At 30.6% G+C, this 16,304-nt stretch overlaps 2 protein-coding genes across 7 annotated transcripts in view; one reads left to right on the top strand and one right to left on the bottom strand.

Moving 5' to 3' along the window:
- Positions 1-16,304, bottom strand: part of Dhap-at (dihydroxyacetone phosphate acyltransferase) — a 96,258-nt gene that overhangs the window by 46,442 nt on the left and 33,512 nt on the right. Inside the window, exon 3 of one of the 6 annotated variants that reach the window (XM_014428163.3) lies at positions 6,099-6,188. The exons of the other annotated variants lie outside the window; for them this stretch is intronic. The gene's annotated coding sequence lies outside the window, so the exon portion shown is untranslated. The remainder of the gene's footprint in view (positions 1-6,098; positions 6,189-16,304) is intronic. 6 annotated transcript variants of the gene reach the window in all.
- Positions 1-16,304, top strand: part of pyd (polychaetoid) — a gene marked incomplete in the record, with an annotated part of 191,643 nt that overhangs the window by 4,537 nt on the left and 170,802 nt on the right. The window contains 1 exon segment of the mRNA XM_067047106.1: positions 1,998-2,079. Coding sequence (XP_066903207.1) covers positions 1,998-2,079 — 82 coding nt within the window.

A 16,304-nucleotide genomic window follows, 5' to 3' on the forward strand; every position in this document is an offset into this window, starting at 1 on the left:
TGACATCAAGACATCAACTATAAGTTTTTTTTTCATCCATACCATATGATGAACTCATTGAAACTACATAATTATGGCAAATGAAAAAAAAAATTATGTAACTTAGAGTTGATGTACTAGATTTATTGCATGGTTTCAACATGATGGGTGTTCCGGGTATTTTTCGATAGTAGCTCGATATGCGACAGGATTTCCATACGATACGGACTAGAAAAGCTTGTATCATGGCTTCCGGATGTCACCAGATTAAAATCCTACAGATTTTTTTTCCGTAGTTATTTAAAGAAGTGACCAACTTCGTCAGATCAATTACGAGAAAACGTGATCAAAATATGTTGAGAAGTGGGTTAAGAAATGGTTTGTTTGATAAACAGCTTTGAATTTTTTTAGTACATTATGTAGAAATGTTTTAAGTATTGTTTATACATATATTTATTAGCAATGCCATATCCTATCCTAAACAGAAATTCCAAACTAAAATCAGAAACAACTGTTCTTATATTTAAAACAATTCTCCTTGGTTCACAAGAAATAGGCAATTGCATCGGGAATTACAGATGGAGTCAATAGAGGATTACATCAAAAAAATTCCACTCCCAGTTGCCGACAGTAAATGAGCAGTGACACCCAACCTCAACCCGAAGACTGAAGCCCAGATTGCTGCAGGACATTCTGTTATAAATTCTATATTTATTAATTTATAGTCACACTACCTCTATTGTATTTATTATTATTATTTATTTCCTTTTTTTTTTCTTTTCTTCTCTCGTCCCTTTTTTAAATTAACTTGTTTCTTTTTACTATTAAAGGGCAATTGTTTGTTTTTTTAAGTGTACCAATATCATTATTTTTTGTTATTAATTTTACTTTTCTCTTTTATTAAGAACCATTATTCTTATCTATTTATTTTATCACTTTTTTTTCTTTTAATTATAACATTGTATATAGTTAGGGGTGTCTTTTGTACGAGACTATAACCCCTCCCCCCATAATCAACAGTTAAAAAAATATATATATAATATAACGGTTATATCAACCATGTAAGGCCCACCAGGCCGATCTAGTATAAAATAAAATAAAATAATTATACATATATTTAAAATTAGCACATGATATATATTATCTTTTAAATGAAATAAATGTCGGATGAATATTCTGAAATTATTTGAAAAATCATTATTAAATTTAATATAATTAATAAAAGAGATGAAATACTATTTTTATGAAATTATTCAAGTCCAGTTGGGTTAAAATTAAAATGGAAAAAGTTTCATTTGAAATAGAAAGAATTGTAATTGATTTAGAAAGGGTAATAATATATAATCATTAAAAAAACAAAAATCCCTCCTCCTATTTGCGCCACCACTGACATAAGCCAAATATATATATTATATGATCTAATAGCAAACATATGAATCAGCTGTGAATAAAATAAAAATATAATCAGTAATTGTTTTTTTTCTTTTACGAAAACTCTATGGTAAAAGAAAAAAAAAATCTACCACATCCAACATAATTTATAGATCAATTTGAAAGGCTTTTTATCAGTGTTTAAAATTGAAAATATTGATCAGTAAATGAGCAAAATATTTTAGTGAAATAGCGAAACCTTTTTCTTTCTTTTAATGGTTTAAATTATACTTATAATACGACTATTATTATATTATTAAATCATAAATGACATCCCTGTTAAGAAATGGGTTGATTAACAAATAGGTTTTTTTTTTTCTTCTGTTATTACCTTGACGTTTTTATTTTCTATATTTTCTAATACAATAATAAATAAATAGACTTAAAATAAATATGAACAAAATTAAGAGCTTCTGTGTGCCCATATTCAATGGAAATGTGTTGCTCAACCAATATCTGATTCTAGGCAATACCAAACTACCATCACATTGTCAACACTATAATTATAGAAAAAACAAAACAACATATTAATTTTAATTTTTTTTTAATTTGTTTTTTTAATATTCACTTATTTATTTCGTTTGCAGTAAAAATATCTTGAGGCACAGCAGTTCCGAAAGCTTCTGTCACGATTGCTATGAGTGCTATGAATATCCAGTCGAAGAGAAAGTAAGTCCTTGACATTTATTTGAATATTACCATTGTTTACTCATAGTTAATGTTAACATGTAGGTCTGTTTCCAAATTCAAATCCAAAAATAATCGTAGTCATATAGTCATAATAATCATAGTCGATTTCGACTAGTACAGCACTTACTGGACAAACTGTCTAAGTTTCCAACACATTACAAAATACTAATCTACATAACTGTAATAAGGCCAATCTGGACATACGGAGTTGAGCTTTGGGGCTCCACTAAACCTTCGAATTCCTCTCGTATCCAATCCATACAATCCAAAATCCTTTGTAAAATCATCAATGCTCCTTACTTCGTCACAAATAAAATCATACATAAAGACCTTAATGTTCCATATGTAACTGATCTAGCCCGAACCAGATATCATTCCTTCCATTATAAACTTCCTAACCATCCAAACCCACTAGTTTCTAACCTTGCTTCCTCTTCTATGCCTGACAATCCTCCGAGGCAACTGAAAAAAAAATGGCCATGAGACCTGCTAATATAAGACGTCATTAGAGTGTTACCAATGAGTAGTTTCTCTACACGCCTGTAACACTCCATATTAACTGAGATCAAATTTACTAAATGTATTATAATGTACAGTTGTAAATAGCAATAAATTAATTGATAAAAAAAGAAACAAAAAAAGTAATTTTTAAACTAGTTCGATATCCAATGAAACCAAATTCATTTTAGTTCTACTTATTGGCATTGTCGCCATGAAATACTTAATTCCTGTTTAAATTTGGCTTGAAGAAACTACAACTGGAGTTAGGCAGTTCTTAAGGTCCATTACTTTTATATCATCGTGGAATTTTTTTCCGACTTTCTGTGTCTCTTAAAGAATACTGCACACTTAATCAAGGTCTATGAATGTTATGTTTTCGAGGTTGATGATTACGAGATTTATCGAATGATCGTTTCCAGTAAAATGGAGGAAATAATGATAAGCAAAGAATATATGCTTATATCTCTTGAAGTTTGAACGGATCTTTTGTAGTAATCCTGGTGCCCTAACAAATATCTAGGACATAGGCGTTTTCAACATCTCTGTGCATACTAGCTCTCCGGGCCCGACAACTAGATGATGGCGTACCACTAACGCCTCTTAAAAAAAGTATATAAAAGAAAAGGCCACCTCATCAAAGTCTCCGGCGCGAATTACTCTCATTTTATCTGATGTTTTAATAACTTTTTCCAGTAAAAAAATTACAGTGGCAACTAATCTTAAAAAATATTTACCATTTTTATACCATTCAACGTATATGGAACTTATACATTCCACATTAGTAATTAGTAGGAATGAAATGTTCATATTTTAGCTATTTTATCCTAGGGTGTTCAAGTCGGACCTTATTGAAAAGCGAAATATGAGCTAAACCATTTACTTAAATCAAAAAAAGTGTAAAAATAATGAAATCATTAAAAATATGAAAAATAAAATTGGTTTAAGTGTTAAAAACATAATGAAATATTTATAGTACAAGAGCCCAAGAGAAGAAAAAAGGCAGTTATCTCACCCCAATTTTCGATTACTTTAATGAAAAATATGTATAATTACTAGTCACAATTGGTGAGTCTGGCAAGTATAGGTAGGGGAATAAAAAATGGAGCTGTTTCAAAACGTTAAAAAAAATTAATTTTTCATTCGGAACTCTATATCTTAAAAAGTAGCAACAACACAAGAAAATCTAAGAGAACGTCATTTAAAGAAGAGTAAATTTGCTAAAATATCAGTCCTAATCGAGTTATTTACGTTAAATAATTCTCGAGATATAGCTTTTTAAAAAGCAACATTTCATAAAAATGTACAGAATGTATTGAAAGATCAGCAATTAGTGAATTTATTTTGATAAATCTATATCTCAAAAACACAGATGTCTATTAGCTCTCAAACTAAAGCTAGTTTAATGGGCTATGAAATAGTTTAATAAGTTTATCTTCGAAGGAGTAGTCATTTTCATGATATTTGCTAAAATAAATTGATTTATAGTTCCGGCAAATTTTCATGTGCCAAAGTTATATTTATATGCGAATATCATAAAAACTACTAACCCTACGAAGATACGTGTCCGTAAACTATTTTATAGTAAGTTAAAGTTCCTTTATTTTGAGTGTTGGCAGACACTAGAGATATATTTATTAAAAAATCCAACATTTTATACAAACAACTAGAAATTAACATTTTGTGAGTTTATTTTGCCAAATATCATAAAAACTACTACTCCTACAAAAATAAACATTATTGACTATTTTATAATATATTTAATTAGCTTTCATTTGAGTGCAGACAGACATCTGTACGTCCAATGTTTTCTGAAATAAAGTTTTTCATAAATCAAACTTATTGTCGGAACAACTATAAATCAATTTATTTTAGCAAATGTGAAAACTACGAGGTAATGAAGGTAAAGGTCATAAACTACTTTATAGTACATTAAAGTGTGGGTATAGTACATTAGTAATTATAGTACATTAAAACTTTAATGTGAGTGCTAATAGACATCTGTACGTCACATAGTTCTTGAGATATAGATTTCTCAAAATAAATTAACTAACTATTGATATTTCGGTACATTTTTATGAAATGTTGCTTTGTAAAAGGCTATATCTCGAGAACTATTGGACGTAAATAGCTCTATTGAGGCTAATATTTCAGCAAATTTACTCTTCTTTGAATAATGTTCTCTAATGTTTTTCTAATGTTTAAAGGTTTTCTAATGTTGTTTGTAGTTTTTAAGATATAGAGTTCGGAATGAAACATTAATGTTTTTTAAGGTTTTGAAACAGCCGCCATTTTTTGTTCCCCCTACCTATACTTGGCAGACTGATCAATTTTGACTAGTAATTATACCTAGTTTTCATTAAAGTAATCAATAATTGGGGTGAGATTAAGAGAGGGGCCTTTTTTTCCCCGGCTCTTGTACTACTAGTGTACATAATGTTAAATAAAATATTAAATTCGTATTCGTATTAAATCAATGGATTTACTCAAAATGATGGTACTACTATGGTAGGATATATTATACTTACAACTCTAGCTAATTTTAATGTAGTAAATTAATATAAAATAATTCAACGAAATAATAATTAATTTCAACTAAAATAAATATTCCATACTAACTGAATATAATTTTTAAACCATTTTACTTTTTTAAAATAAGTGTGTTAAACCGATTATTTAATATTGCACATATACTGTTTAATTTCATTTTTTATTAATTTAACTGTTCATATAAATAACAATTTCATTTAAGCTAAAATTATAAATTTATTTAGAAAATAAATGGTCAACCTGTCAACTCGGCTTCCTTGGGAAATGCTTAATACCCAATCTGCTAATTTTATGTCCTCAACAAACACTAGTCTAGACTAGTTGTATTGTGGAGGTATATACTTTATATGTTTAAATAAAGGTATATACAGTATATATTTAATGTTTGAAATAACAAAATCTTTCATTTCTTTTGTAGAGAATGAATTTAATTTATATTTTTATTGTAATAATTTTTTTATATAATTTATCGAATATGCCCCTGAACTACATTAGAACATAAATTACTGGAGACCTCCTAGCTGATAAACCTTGGAGCTTGTTGGGCAGTCTGTTTTTAATAGTGATAAGAGGTCCCATGGGAAAATCGAGCAACCGCCCACCGACTGCAACAGTCACTAGCAATGTCACGAAGGAGTAAGAGGAAGGTTAGTTATTTTATAAATCTTTTAATTTATAATATTACTAAAGTCGTATTAATTTTAATTATAACATAAAAATAATCGTAATTAAAATATATTATCGTTATGATTATCTATCCTGCTTCTTTGAGATTGTTCCTATGTATAATATACTACATTTTTTGCATTTTAGAATTGCCTAACATTTACATAATGGTTTGCTAAATACATACACATATAAACATATCTATATGCATTTAATACAATAAAAAAAAAAAATCATTTTGTAATGCCATTGAATAACTATTAAATCTATCTGAAGAGGCTTACCCATATTACTGACTCGTGATTTTAACTAGAGATTATTGAGATAACTTGTGACTTCGAGACCGGTTTTTTTGTGCATAAAACGTCCAAATCCTGCAAAAATCAACTTATAATATTAATATGTAAATGGAAAACATACGTATCTAATCTTGTTTGAAATAAACTCACCGACCATATTTGCACAAACATACACAGAAAACTAAACTACTTTAATTAAATACCTTGTTTGTTCCTAATTGAACAGTTATGTAGAAGCTTCTTTGTATTTTTTATTCGTATGGTGAATACTAGAAAACTTAATTTTAAACTTCCTGAAACTGCCATTTAGAAAAATTAATCAAGGTGTCACGTAGAAAGGAGTATAATATTTTGGATTAAACATATAAAATTCAAGAATTAAAATACAAATATTGGGTTTGACATTTCCTAGTCACGATATTATTTATTATTTTGATATCACTTTTTCATAACTATATCAGGATTTAATAATGGTAAATTTTTAAACATATATTCGATTATATAGATTAATTAAATGACAGAAATTCGAATCATTAGCCAACCAAATCTGTTATAGCATAACCCCAACGACACTGTGCATCGAGATGTGGGGCAAGAAACCAAACTCCATATTTGCAAATCAGTGTTCCTCCCTGCCTTTACCTTGGATCGAGTGAGACCTGGATCATAGTTGACAGGTAGATAGGTAGAATGAGAACTCAGAAGCTGAAATGAAATTCTTAATTAGAGTTGCAGGAAAAACTAGAAGAGAGCGCGTATTAAATCAAAGGATTAGGGAGTAGCTGAAAATTCCGGCCGAAATCGAACCGGCCCCGCTGCGGACTCGAGGTTTCCAAGGCAACCCCTTAATACACTTGGCTACCACGAATTTTTAATTCAGGTAATGTGGTCGCTAGATGTGTAGAAGAAAATACAGAAGGGAGTTTTTATTAAAAACCTTATCAAACCTAGTCCAATAAAAATAGCTTAAAATTTAGCATTATCTAGTAGTAAATGTAAATTAATTTCTGTCAACGGACTCTTGCTTAAAAATGTTTAAAAACTAAATGTTTACCCCGTTACTCTGAGGGTACTTAGCCCTAATATTTTAGGCAGATCAAAATGGCCGCCGTATATTTTGAGTTTTATTGCCTATAATTCCTCAACTATAACAAATAGCTGAAATATCATTATAAACTGCTTAAAAGTCCATTTAACAAGCTTTAACTTGGTCCCTAATAGAATTAATTATATTCAATAATTCCCAAGGTACAGAACCAGTATTCCCCCCCCCCCAAAAAAAAAAATTATTTTATGAATTTATATATTAATTACTATTCTTAGTAAAATAATCATTATAAGCTACTTTATGGTGCATTTAACGAGCTTCAAATGGAGCCCTAATAGAACTCTTTACATTAACTACTTTTATAGATACTGTCCTTTTAACACTAATTTTCTTTTTTCAAACAAACAAGAAACCAACATTTTGCAATGTTATTTAGCACTTATTTATGGCGTATTTAACGAGCTTTAATGTAACTCCTAAAAGACATATCTACATTCGATAGTTTCTGAGATATTAAACTTTTCTCAGGATAATACTTATTTTCAATGTATGTAGAAAAATGGCAAAATCGTGTAAAAATATTCATATCTGCACTGTGGGAATAAAAATACCTAAGATTAATATTATTTCACAAGATAATTATTAATAATTTACTTGATTGGAAAAAAGATACTAATGATTGAAGAAACATAGCTCGAAAAATATTGAAACCAAAGAGTTTTATTGGGGCTCAATTCTTCAGGTAACCAACCTATTGTAAATTGTGGGAGGTCAAGTTCTTATTCTGCTGGATTGCCTCGAAATATAAGTCAAACCCGCAGGCCGTATTCGAACCAGCGCCACTGCAGTTGCGAGGTTTTTAAGGTAATGCCTTAACTCTCTCGGCTACAAACGGGCCACTTACAACATAGGAAGCTATTAGAACCTCGGCTCTATGCCAAATTCCTTGAATTCTCCCTACATCGAAACCAACCCTATTGACATCCTCCTCCAACAAATTCTTATCTCCACCATAAATACCCACTTATGTTAGAGATAAGAATAACATTAGTAGCACACAGTATGTCATAGAATCTCTCTAACTTCTTGCTCCATATAAATTAAGTATATCTTTTACATTCGCATTACTGTAACTCTAGATGACGTACAAGTATATAGAAGTCTTTCTTGGTTCTTTTCTGCCACATAAGCTCTCAGAATGTGAGGCACAAATCATGCAATAACCTCTTTGCTTTCTTCTTGGTTTGGAGTCGCACAGTGTAGCCCATATCCTACTGTCTCAGATGAGTTACAGAGTACAGTTCCGACTAAGATTTCTTTTTGTATTTAGCTCTTGATTAGGTTTTTTTTTCAGCATGACTAAGAGCCGCTAGATCAAATTTGATTTTAGGAGTGGGGTATCGTTTTCTTTTGATGATTTCTCTACCTCACTCTTTTGCTCCTTCAGAAGTGTTTGGACTTTCTGTAACCTTTCCATATTTTCAAAGGAAAGCTCTGAAAGCTTCTGAAGTGGGTCCTTTTTTGAGATTTACTTTGCCTTAGATCTTTGATAAATTAACTTCTTCCACGAGATCTTTCAGTAGATATAGCTTCATATAGGTCAGCATTTGATATACCCTATAAAAAATTGCATTCTAGTCTGATTTCTTCGATTTCGGAAACTGTAGTATCATACCTTATACATTTAATATGAAACAAAATTTAGCAGACGACGCATACTGTATACATTAAGGGTATTCATGATCTTTAGTTTAACATGTTAAAGCGTGTTAAATAGAAAAATTTTTGTTAAATTGAGAAATATTTCCTTCTTTTACCATGTTAAAATGATATAACATATAGCATGGTTGAGAGTCTGTTACTAGGTCTATTAAAGGGAAAATCATGTCACGCAACAGACCAGCTGAGCTCGTCGCTGTTTTGTTTGTTGTCATGTTAGGTTACTTGCTCGTGGTTTGTAATTTAATTGTGTATTAATATTGTTTTGGATGTTTTTAAATCTAATAAAGCAATGGATGGCAATTATATAATATAATGACACTTGTCAATTAGCTCATCTTGATTCAGAGTCAGAAGATCGACAAGGCACTCAGTAGCCAAACTTTCACACAACTTCCACTTTAAGCATTGTAATAAATTACTTTAATCAAAACTTAGAAGTAAACAATAACATGAAGTTTTGGAAAGAAAGGTTGTAAAACAAGTTGCTCAAAAAATCCGGTAGGAGCTCTTATACATTTAACATAACTTTAAATAGGGCTGCTCACAATCTTATACTTATAACATTTAACATGGTAAAACATTTTACATTTAACACAACATCATGAATACCCCTAATATGTCATCTCGGCTCAGTAAGGCTTTTTTTTTCAATTTAACTTGTCTTTAATTTTAATCTTTAATTTTGTTAATCATGATAGCGTTTGGAATTAATAAAACTACTCTAAAAAAGTAAAGTTAATGTAGTTTAATAGTTCTAATGTGGTAATAATGTAATACTACCTGTTTGTTTACACGGAGAAAGTGACAGGATCACGGTTGATAAACAAACAGCCCCGACCACTTGAGCTCAGCGGCATTGACCATGTAATCTGTTTATAGTTTCTTAATGTTTTCTCACTCTTTCCACTTATCACTGGGTCAAAAGCCACAGTATGTCTACTATACAATACATGGCCAAGATATTCTGGATCTAAGAAGGTTATCAACAGATATTTCGATAAATAAATATTAAAATATAATGACAAACGAGACACTAATAAGCATTTAACAGTTCAAGAGATACAGTTAAGGCTTATGACTATTACTTCATTTACATTAACGAGGTGCATGCTCCGTGTTTCCGCTTTATGTAGTTCCCTAAATTTTTCAGTGAACTCATCCTACCTCGTACCAAATATTTAACTCAATTCATAAATAACTGGAAGAGATGGGAACTAAATGAACTTTGTTTCTTTTGATTTGTCCAGGTTAAATGTTCACAATATGACAGTGCCGTGTGTCAACCTCACTCAGTATTATTATTATTATTATTATTAATTTTGGTGCGACAGATCGTGGAGATCCAGGGCCTCGCGCGATGTACTTAGGAAATGCATCGAGCGTTTCATGACGTGGTTTTCATAAGGTGGGTTCATCATTCCCACGCCTATTTTTGTGAGTGCCTCCCATTGGCTAACGGGTCTCACAAATGCCCGGGGAGAGGCTGTGAGTGAGTATTGTATAATTATATGCTCGAAAATATCTCAGATAGGGCCGGGGACTCGAACTGGCTACCTTTGGGTGGGCAGACAGGCGCGTTACCCCTGACTCCAGTATCACTCCATACTTTTCCATACCTTTGATTCAGACCTTTTTATCTTTTTATTTGTCTTAAGTGATCTCAGTTTCGTAACCGTCTTCTGATGTCAATATTTTTATTAATTTCAATGCATTATCTGTACCTTTTTCTTAGTGACTTCTTGAAAACTATTTGCCTAGAAAAGAGTTGTTCGTTGGTTCCTTCCATATAAAAGCTGAGCTAGTGACGACCCAATTTATATGGAGGTATTTCGTTCTTCACGAAATCATCTTGGCGATGTGAACTAATTTCTCAGTTGCACCATTGGCCTAAGGATAGTGAAGACACATATGTGATGAACACCATATTATTTTGCAAACTTTTGGAGAGAATCTTATGTACCTAAACTGAGAACCTCCTTCGGATCTCAGAAAGTATGGAGAACCATCTCAGGCATACATTTTTTTTAAAGTGATTTTAAGCTCTTTCTCCAATGTTGTCTTATGACTGCCCCCGAAGTCACCCTATTTTGTTGTAGTTCCACCGATCTTAAGTAATAATCCTGCTCTATTAATTAAAAAAACCTTAAGGATTGTAGTTAATCAGTTGCTGCTGTTTCCCAATGGTTTTTGGGCAGTGCTTTGACTGAAAGAGGTTTTGATCTATTCCTGCAGTTTTCTTTGCTTCTTTTTCTTTAACCAACCCTTACGGTGTCGGGGCAGCCTGGATCCATTTCTCAAATACCTCTCTATCCGTTACCAACTTCTTGACTTCACCAAGAGTGATTCGTGTGTTTCTTGGCAGATCCGATATGAGATCCTCTCTCTTATTCCTCGGTCATCCACTTGGTCGTTTTCCTTCAGTCTTTGACTCCTGAATACTTTGAATTGACCGTCATTCTTTGCACACGACCTAACCACGTCAATTCTTTTCTATGTATTTTTCTATAATTTCAACAGGTTCCTCTCCTCTTTCTTCTATAATTCTTATATTTCCCATTCGGTCGAATTTAGTTTTACCGAAAGTTTCGGAATTTGAATTTTTTTATACTAGGCCTTTTCTTTGCTAGAAATGTAATTATGCACTAGGTTTCTCACATCTTCTGAATACGCTTGCCACCAAATAGACTCCTTAAGGCGTTCTCTTCTTTTGAAGATTTTGAAATAACCTTGCTGTACTCGATCCAGCATAAGTTTACATCATGGTACTACCTAACGAGAGTAATCCCTAAAAAATATTTAAATCATAAAAAAAAATTTCTTTTGAGGTTAAAGGTTTAATGAAATTTTTATTAAAATTATCACCACATGGTACAACATTTCGGGACCACTGTCCCATATTCATGCACCTTAAATCTCATAATTTCTTCTAGGATATCATGTCACAATTTGTGCATCTTTACTACTCCTTACTCCTCAATATTTAAATCACCTCTGTACTAAACCATATCTAACTTTTTGTCAACCACTTGACATCGCCTAAATCTTTCATTCCTTATCCTTTTATTAGAACAAGATAAAGTTAGTATTGGCTGTATACAAAAAGCTCTTTCTCCAATGCAACTAAATGATTTACTGTTGTGAGCCCCGGATTTCTTGAATGATAATATAGAATAAAAAATATTTTCTCAGGCATGTATCTGATGTTGAATATAAATTGTATGCGGAAGCGTTGCAATGTTGCTGATGGAGCTTTCTATTTTATTGACGTGATTATTACTTAGGTTATGTTGTAATCAACTCTGCATTTCAATAAAATAAAACAGTGTTACCCGAGGAATTTGAATATCATTAACTATCCTTCAAAGGAACATTTGAAGTATAAAGAAAGTTTTTATCACTTCAATAAAAGAAGTTGGGCAAGAAATAAGGCAGTATAATAGCTCAGCTTTGGAAAAAAAATAGCTTTCATAAAAGTTAGTCTCTTCGTACTAGAGAGAGAGAGAGAAATACTTTATTTATCTATGCTGCCTAAATACATCAGGTTGCTATCTCACACAGCATACTTATCAATCCGTAATCGGACATATATAAATTGTACATACGTGGTATAATCAGAAAAAAAGAGATGCAATAATAAACAATTTTGTCCCCTACAGTTTCCTTTTACATTCAATTTCGGTCTGTACAACAAATACAAATGTTTCAATTCATTCCTATTTTTCCTTCTCATTTCTGCTCCCCAATTTCAACCATTCACAATTTTTTAATTCACCCGATCAACAAATTCGCTCTCCGGAATTCACCCTCCTAGATCCTCTTCAGTGACCCGCTAAAAAAAATCAATATTAGACGGTAATGTGAGATCAGACCATCATTCATAGTCACAGCAGTAGATCAGTTTACCAAAACACTTATCAATTTATAAATGATTTTCCGGTATGTTTGGGGTTATGTCAGTACTTACATATCAAAGTTATATGATCAAGATGTTTTATAAAAGATATATGTCAAAGAATAGCATTTTCTTAAAACTCAAAATATTGCTATTACATAACGTAAAAGATTCCATTAACGTTTAGTATGGTAGAAAGTAGACCTTGGCACAGTTTGATTAATATATTTATTGAATAAATTAAAGGGTTATTTAGGAAATTATTATTTCCAAAATTATGACTATTCATCAAATCTTGTATTTATTTCTTTAGATAACTATTCATCAAATAAATAATTATTCGTTAAAAAAAAAAAAAAAATATTTATTTCTAAAATAGGCAGTTATATAATTATTTCCGTTTCACTGTTTTTAATTTTTTTTTAAAATGCTTTATGCATTATTAAAAAGAAAAATAATCATTTCCGAAATACATTTCTGAAGTCCATGAAACCTGGAGCTAAATTACATTACATGGAGATAACACTGCCATGGTGTACAGTGATCTTCAAAACAGTATTTACTGTCCCGATAATATCTCCATTTTGTTGCAGTATTACAGGGCCTGATGTGGTAGTTAACAATACGTGCAGTGACAGTGAAGCTACTGTAACGTTAAAACTCTTTTACACAATGTTAAGAAGCACTGTTAAGTAACAGGTCCTGCAATGGTAAAAACTGTAAATAGTTGCCGTGGCAGTATTGTTGTTCTAAGTCTACTGTAATAGGTAACAGTACATTGGTAAGGAATTCTCATCCTATCTTTAATAAAATATAGTACGAAGAGCCTAGCTTCGATAAGATCTTTTATAAATGTTTTCTTTTATGAAAGTTGAGCTATTACACTGAAATATTTCTCTTCAAACTTCTTTTATAAAAGATCTTTGTCAAAGAATTTTGAGTAAGTAATACCGCCCAAAGTATTATAAAATTTTTAGCTATTTTATTAATTCAGTCAATCTTAATATACAATATTTTCTCTTTATGTGACTCATATGTAAAATCCATTTTACAATTTCTTTTGTTTAAATTTTTATAACATTGGATTTTTTATATATAAATATTAATCGTTAACTATGATATAATTAATCTATACAGTTTAAGAGAGAAAAACTGTACATAGTAGTAGCTATTTCATGAGGAAACAGGCCAGTTTCGCCCACACATGAAGAACATTGTCGGTCATTTCCGCTTCTTAAGTGCAAACATGGACTGTTAAAAAAAACTGTGAGAAGAAACTTCTCTGCTACAGAAGAACTCTTAGTGAAGGAGTAATTGATGATGCTAATTAACTTCACATTTGCAAATGCCTCAATAGAATGTTGAAAGCAAGAAAATCCATTCATTTTTTAATAATTAGAAAATAATTATAATTACTTCAGGTTGAAACTAAGATCGTTAAGTATTTTGATTGCATCAATCAAAAGCAAAGAATACTACCATGCCCCAACTGGTACGGTAGGCTAAAACTGTTTAAAGACTTTTTGTTATACTGTTATCATAAAACATTACAATAAGAATTATTAGTATGATAACACGTACAAATTGTTTTGAAGTTCTTTATTCATGGCTAATAACCAAAATTTCATCTTGAGAAAATATTTTGTCAGTGAAGAATGCAAAGCAGTAAAATTTATATTATTGGTGCTAAAGTTTCGGGTAGAATTTCAGACATTCATCAGAGTTTAGTACAAAAAACTAAGATAAAAATCATTAATGAAAATAAAAACAAAATAACTAAAAAATAAGAAGAAAATAAATTAAATAGATGTACAAGTAGTAAGGGAAAAAACTGTATATTATAAATATGAGAAGATAAAAACGGTGTGAGAATATAGTAATATTTTTTTTTTTAGATAGATTTATTTATTGATAGATATTACAATCTGCCACACAGTTGTGGGCAATAGGTAATAGTGATGAATGATCTCATACATACTAAAATAAAAAAAAAAAAATAAAATAAAAAAATAATTAAAAAAAACTCTCTTAAAATATATACAAACAAAAGAATAGACAAGATGAACATAATCAAACTATATGTATGAAAAATAAATAAAAAAACATAATGATAAAATAATATATACAATATTTACACAATCGACCTGAGGATCCCTGAGCCCACTCTATCCCCCACGTGTGAGGGGTAGAGCAGAGCCTAAGAGATCCCAACGCATCCCTCTCGCCGCATCACTGGTAATGAGCCAGTGGATAGTAATATTAAAATTATAGGAAGAAAAAAGAAAATGATATACTTATATAGACATATATAATAAAATCCAGTTAGTAAATATATGTAAAAATTAAAATTGTGAAAAAAAAAGAGAAATACGTAATAAAATAAATATTACAACAGTTAAAAGTAAAATATAAAATTATATTAACCAAAAGGATTAATGCAACCGACAATGTTACTCCTTTTGGCGTATATATATTTTATTTCTCTTTCTCACTTCTTTCCCTCATATAATATTCACGGTCAAAACTTAGCCACTAATTTGCAAAGACACATTAATGCTTATAATAAGATATTTATTGCATTGGGCAAACTCCTGTCTTATTCAGTTTGCATATATTTAATTAAAACATTTAAGCAGTTAGATAATTTGATAACCTACTCCAAACTGTGAAAATTGAAGTTAAACATGTTTCAAAAAGGTTATTATATTCAAACACCCCTTTCAACGCCATTTAGAGAGGTCAGCTTTTGAAAGGTACATGGGAAAAGTGTAAATTTTAGGAAATACTTGGTCTGGAAATCGTCAAAATTGTTGGAAATTTTAGGTATTGTCCATTCTTAAGTGGAACATGTCAATAAGTTGTTCTTCCAATTCGTGACGGATCCGACCTAATGATATTTTCTATTTCTACCATTGCAATAAATGAAAAAAAACTTTTTTGAGATGATTAATTAAATACATCAGTATTCCAGGTGAAAAAATGGGTTAAAATAATTTAAAAAATCAGATAATCAAGGAATAAACTTATTATTTTGCTATGCGATATTCTCTCGTATATTGTTGAAGAAAACAAGAAATTCCTCATATCCTGTCATATCATGAACAGGTCTCTAGGTATGTGCTGTTTCTTGTCAATATAGTACAAGAGTCCAAGAGGAGAAAAGAGGCAGTTATCTCACCCTAATTTTTTATTACTTTAATGAAAACTATGTATAATTAATATTCAAAATTGATGAGTCTGCTAAGTATAGGTTGGGGAATAAAAAATCGCTGTTCGGTTTAAATAAATAAAAAACTAATTTTTCATTCGGAGCTCTATATCTTAAAAAGTAGGAACGACACAAGAAATCCTAAGAGAACGTCATTTAAAGAAGAGTAAATTTGCTAAAATATGACCCCTAATAGAGTTATATAGGTTAAATAGTTTTCAAGATATAGCTTTTTAAAAAGCAACATTTCATAAAAATGTTGTATGGGACGTACTAAAAGATCAGCAGTTAGTGAATTTATTTTGAAAAATGTATATCTCA

Source organism: Halyomorpha halys, unplaced genomic scaffold (assembly GCF_000696795.3).
Source record: "Halyomorpha halys isolate HHAL.00 unplaced genomic scaffold, Hhal_1.1 Scaffold697.1, whole genome shotgun sequence".
Taxonomy (NCBI): domain Eukaryota; kingdom Metazoa; phylum Arthropoda; class Insecta; order Hemiptera; family Pentatomidae; genus Halyomorpha; species Halyomorpha halys.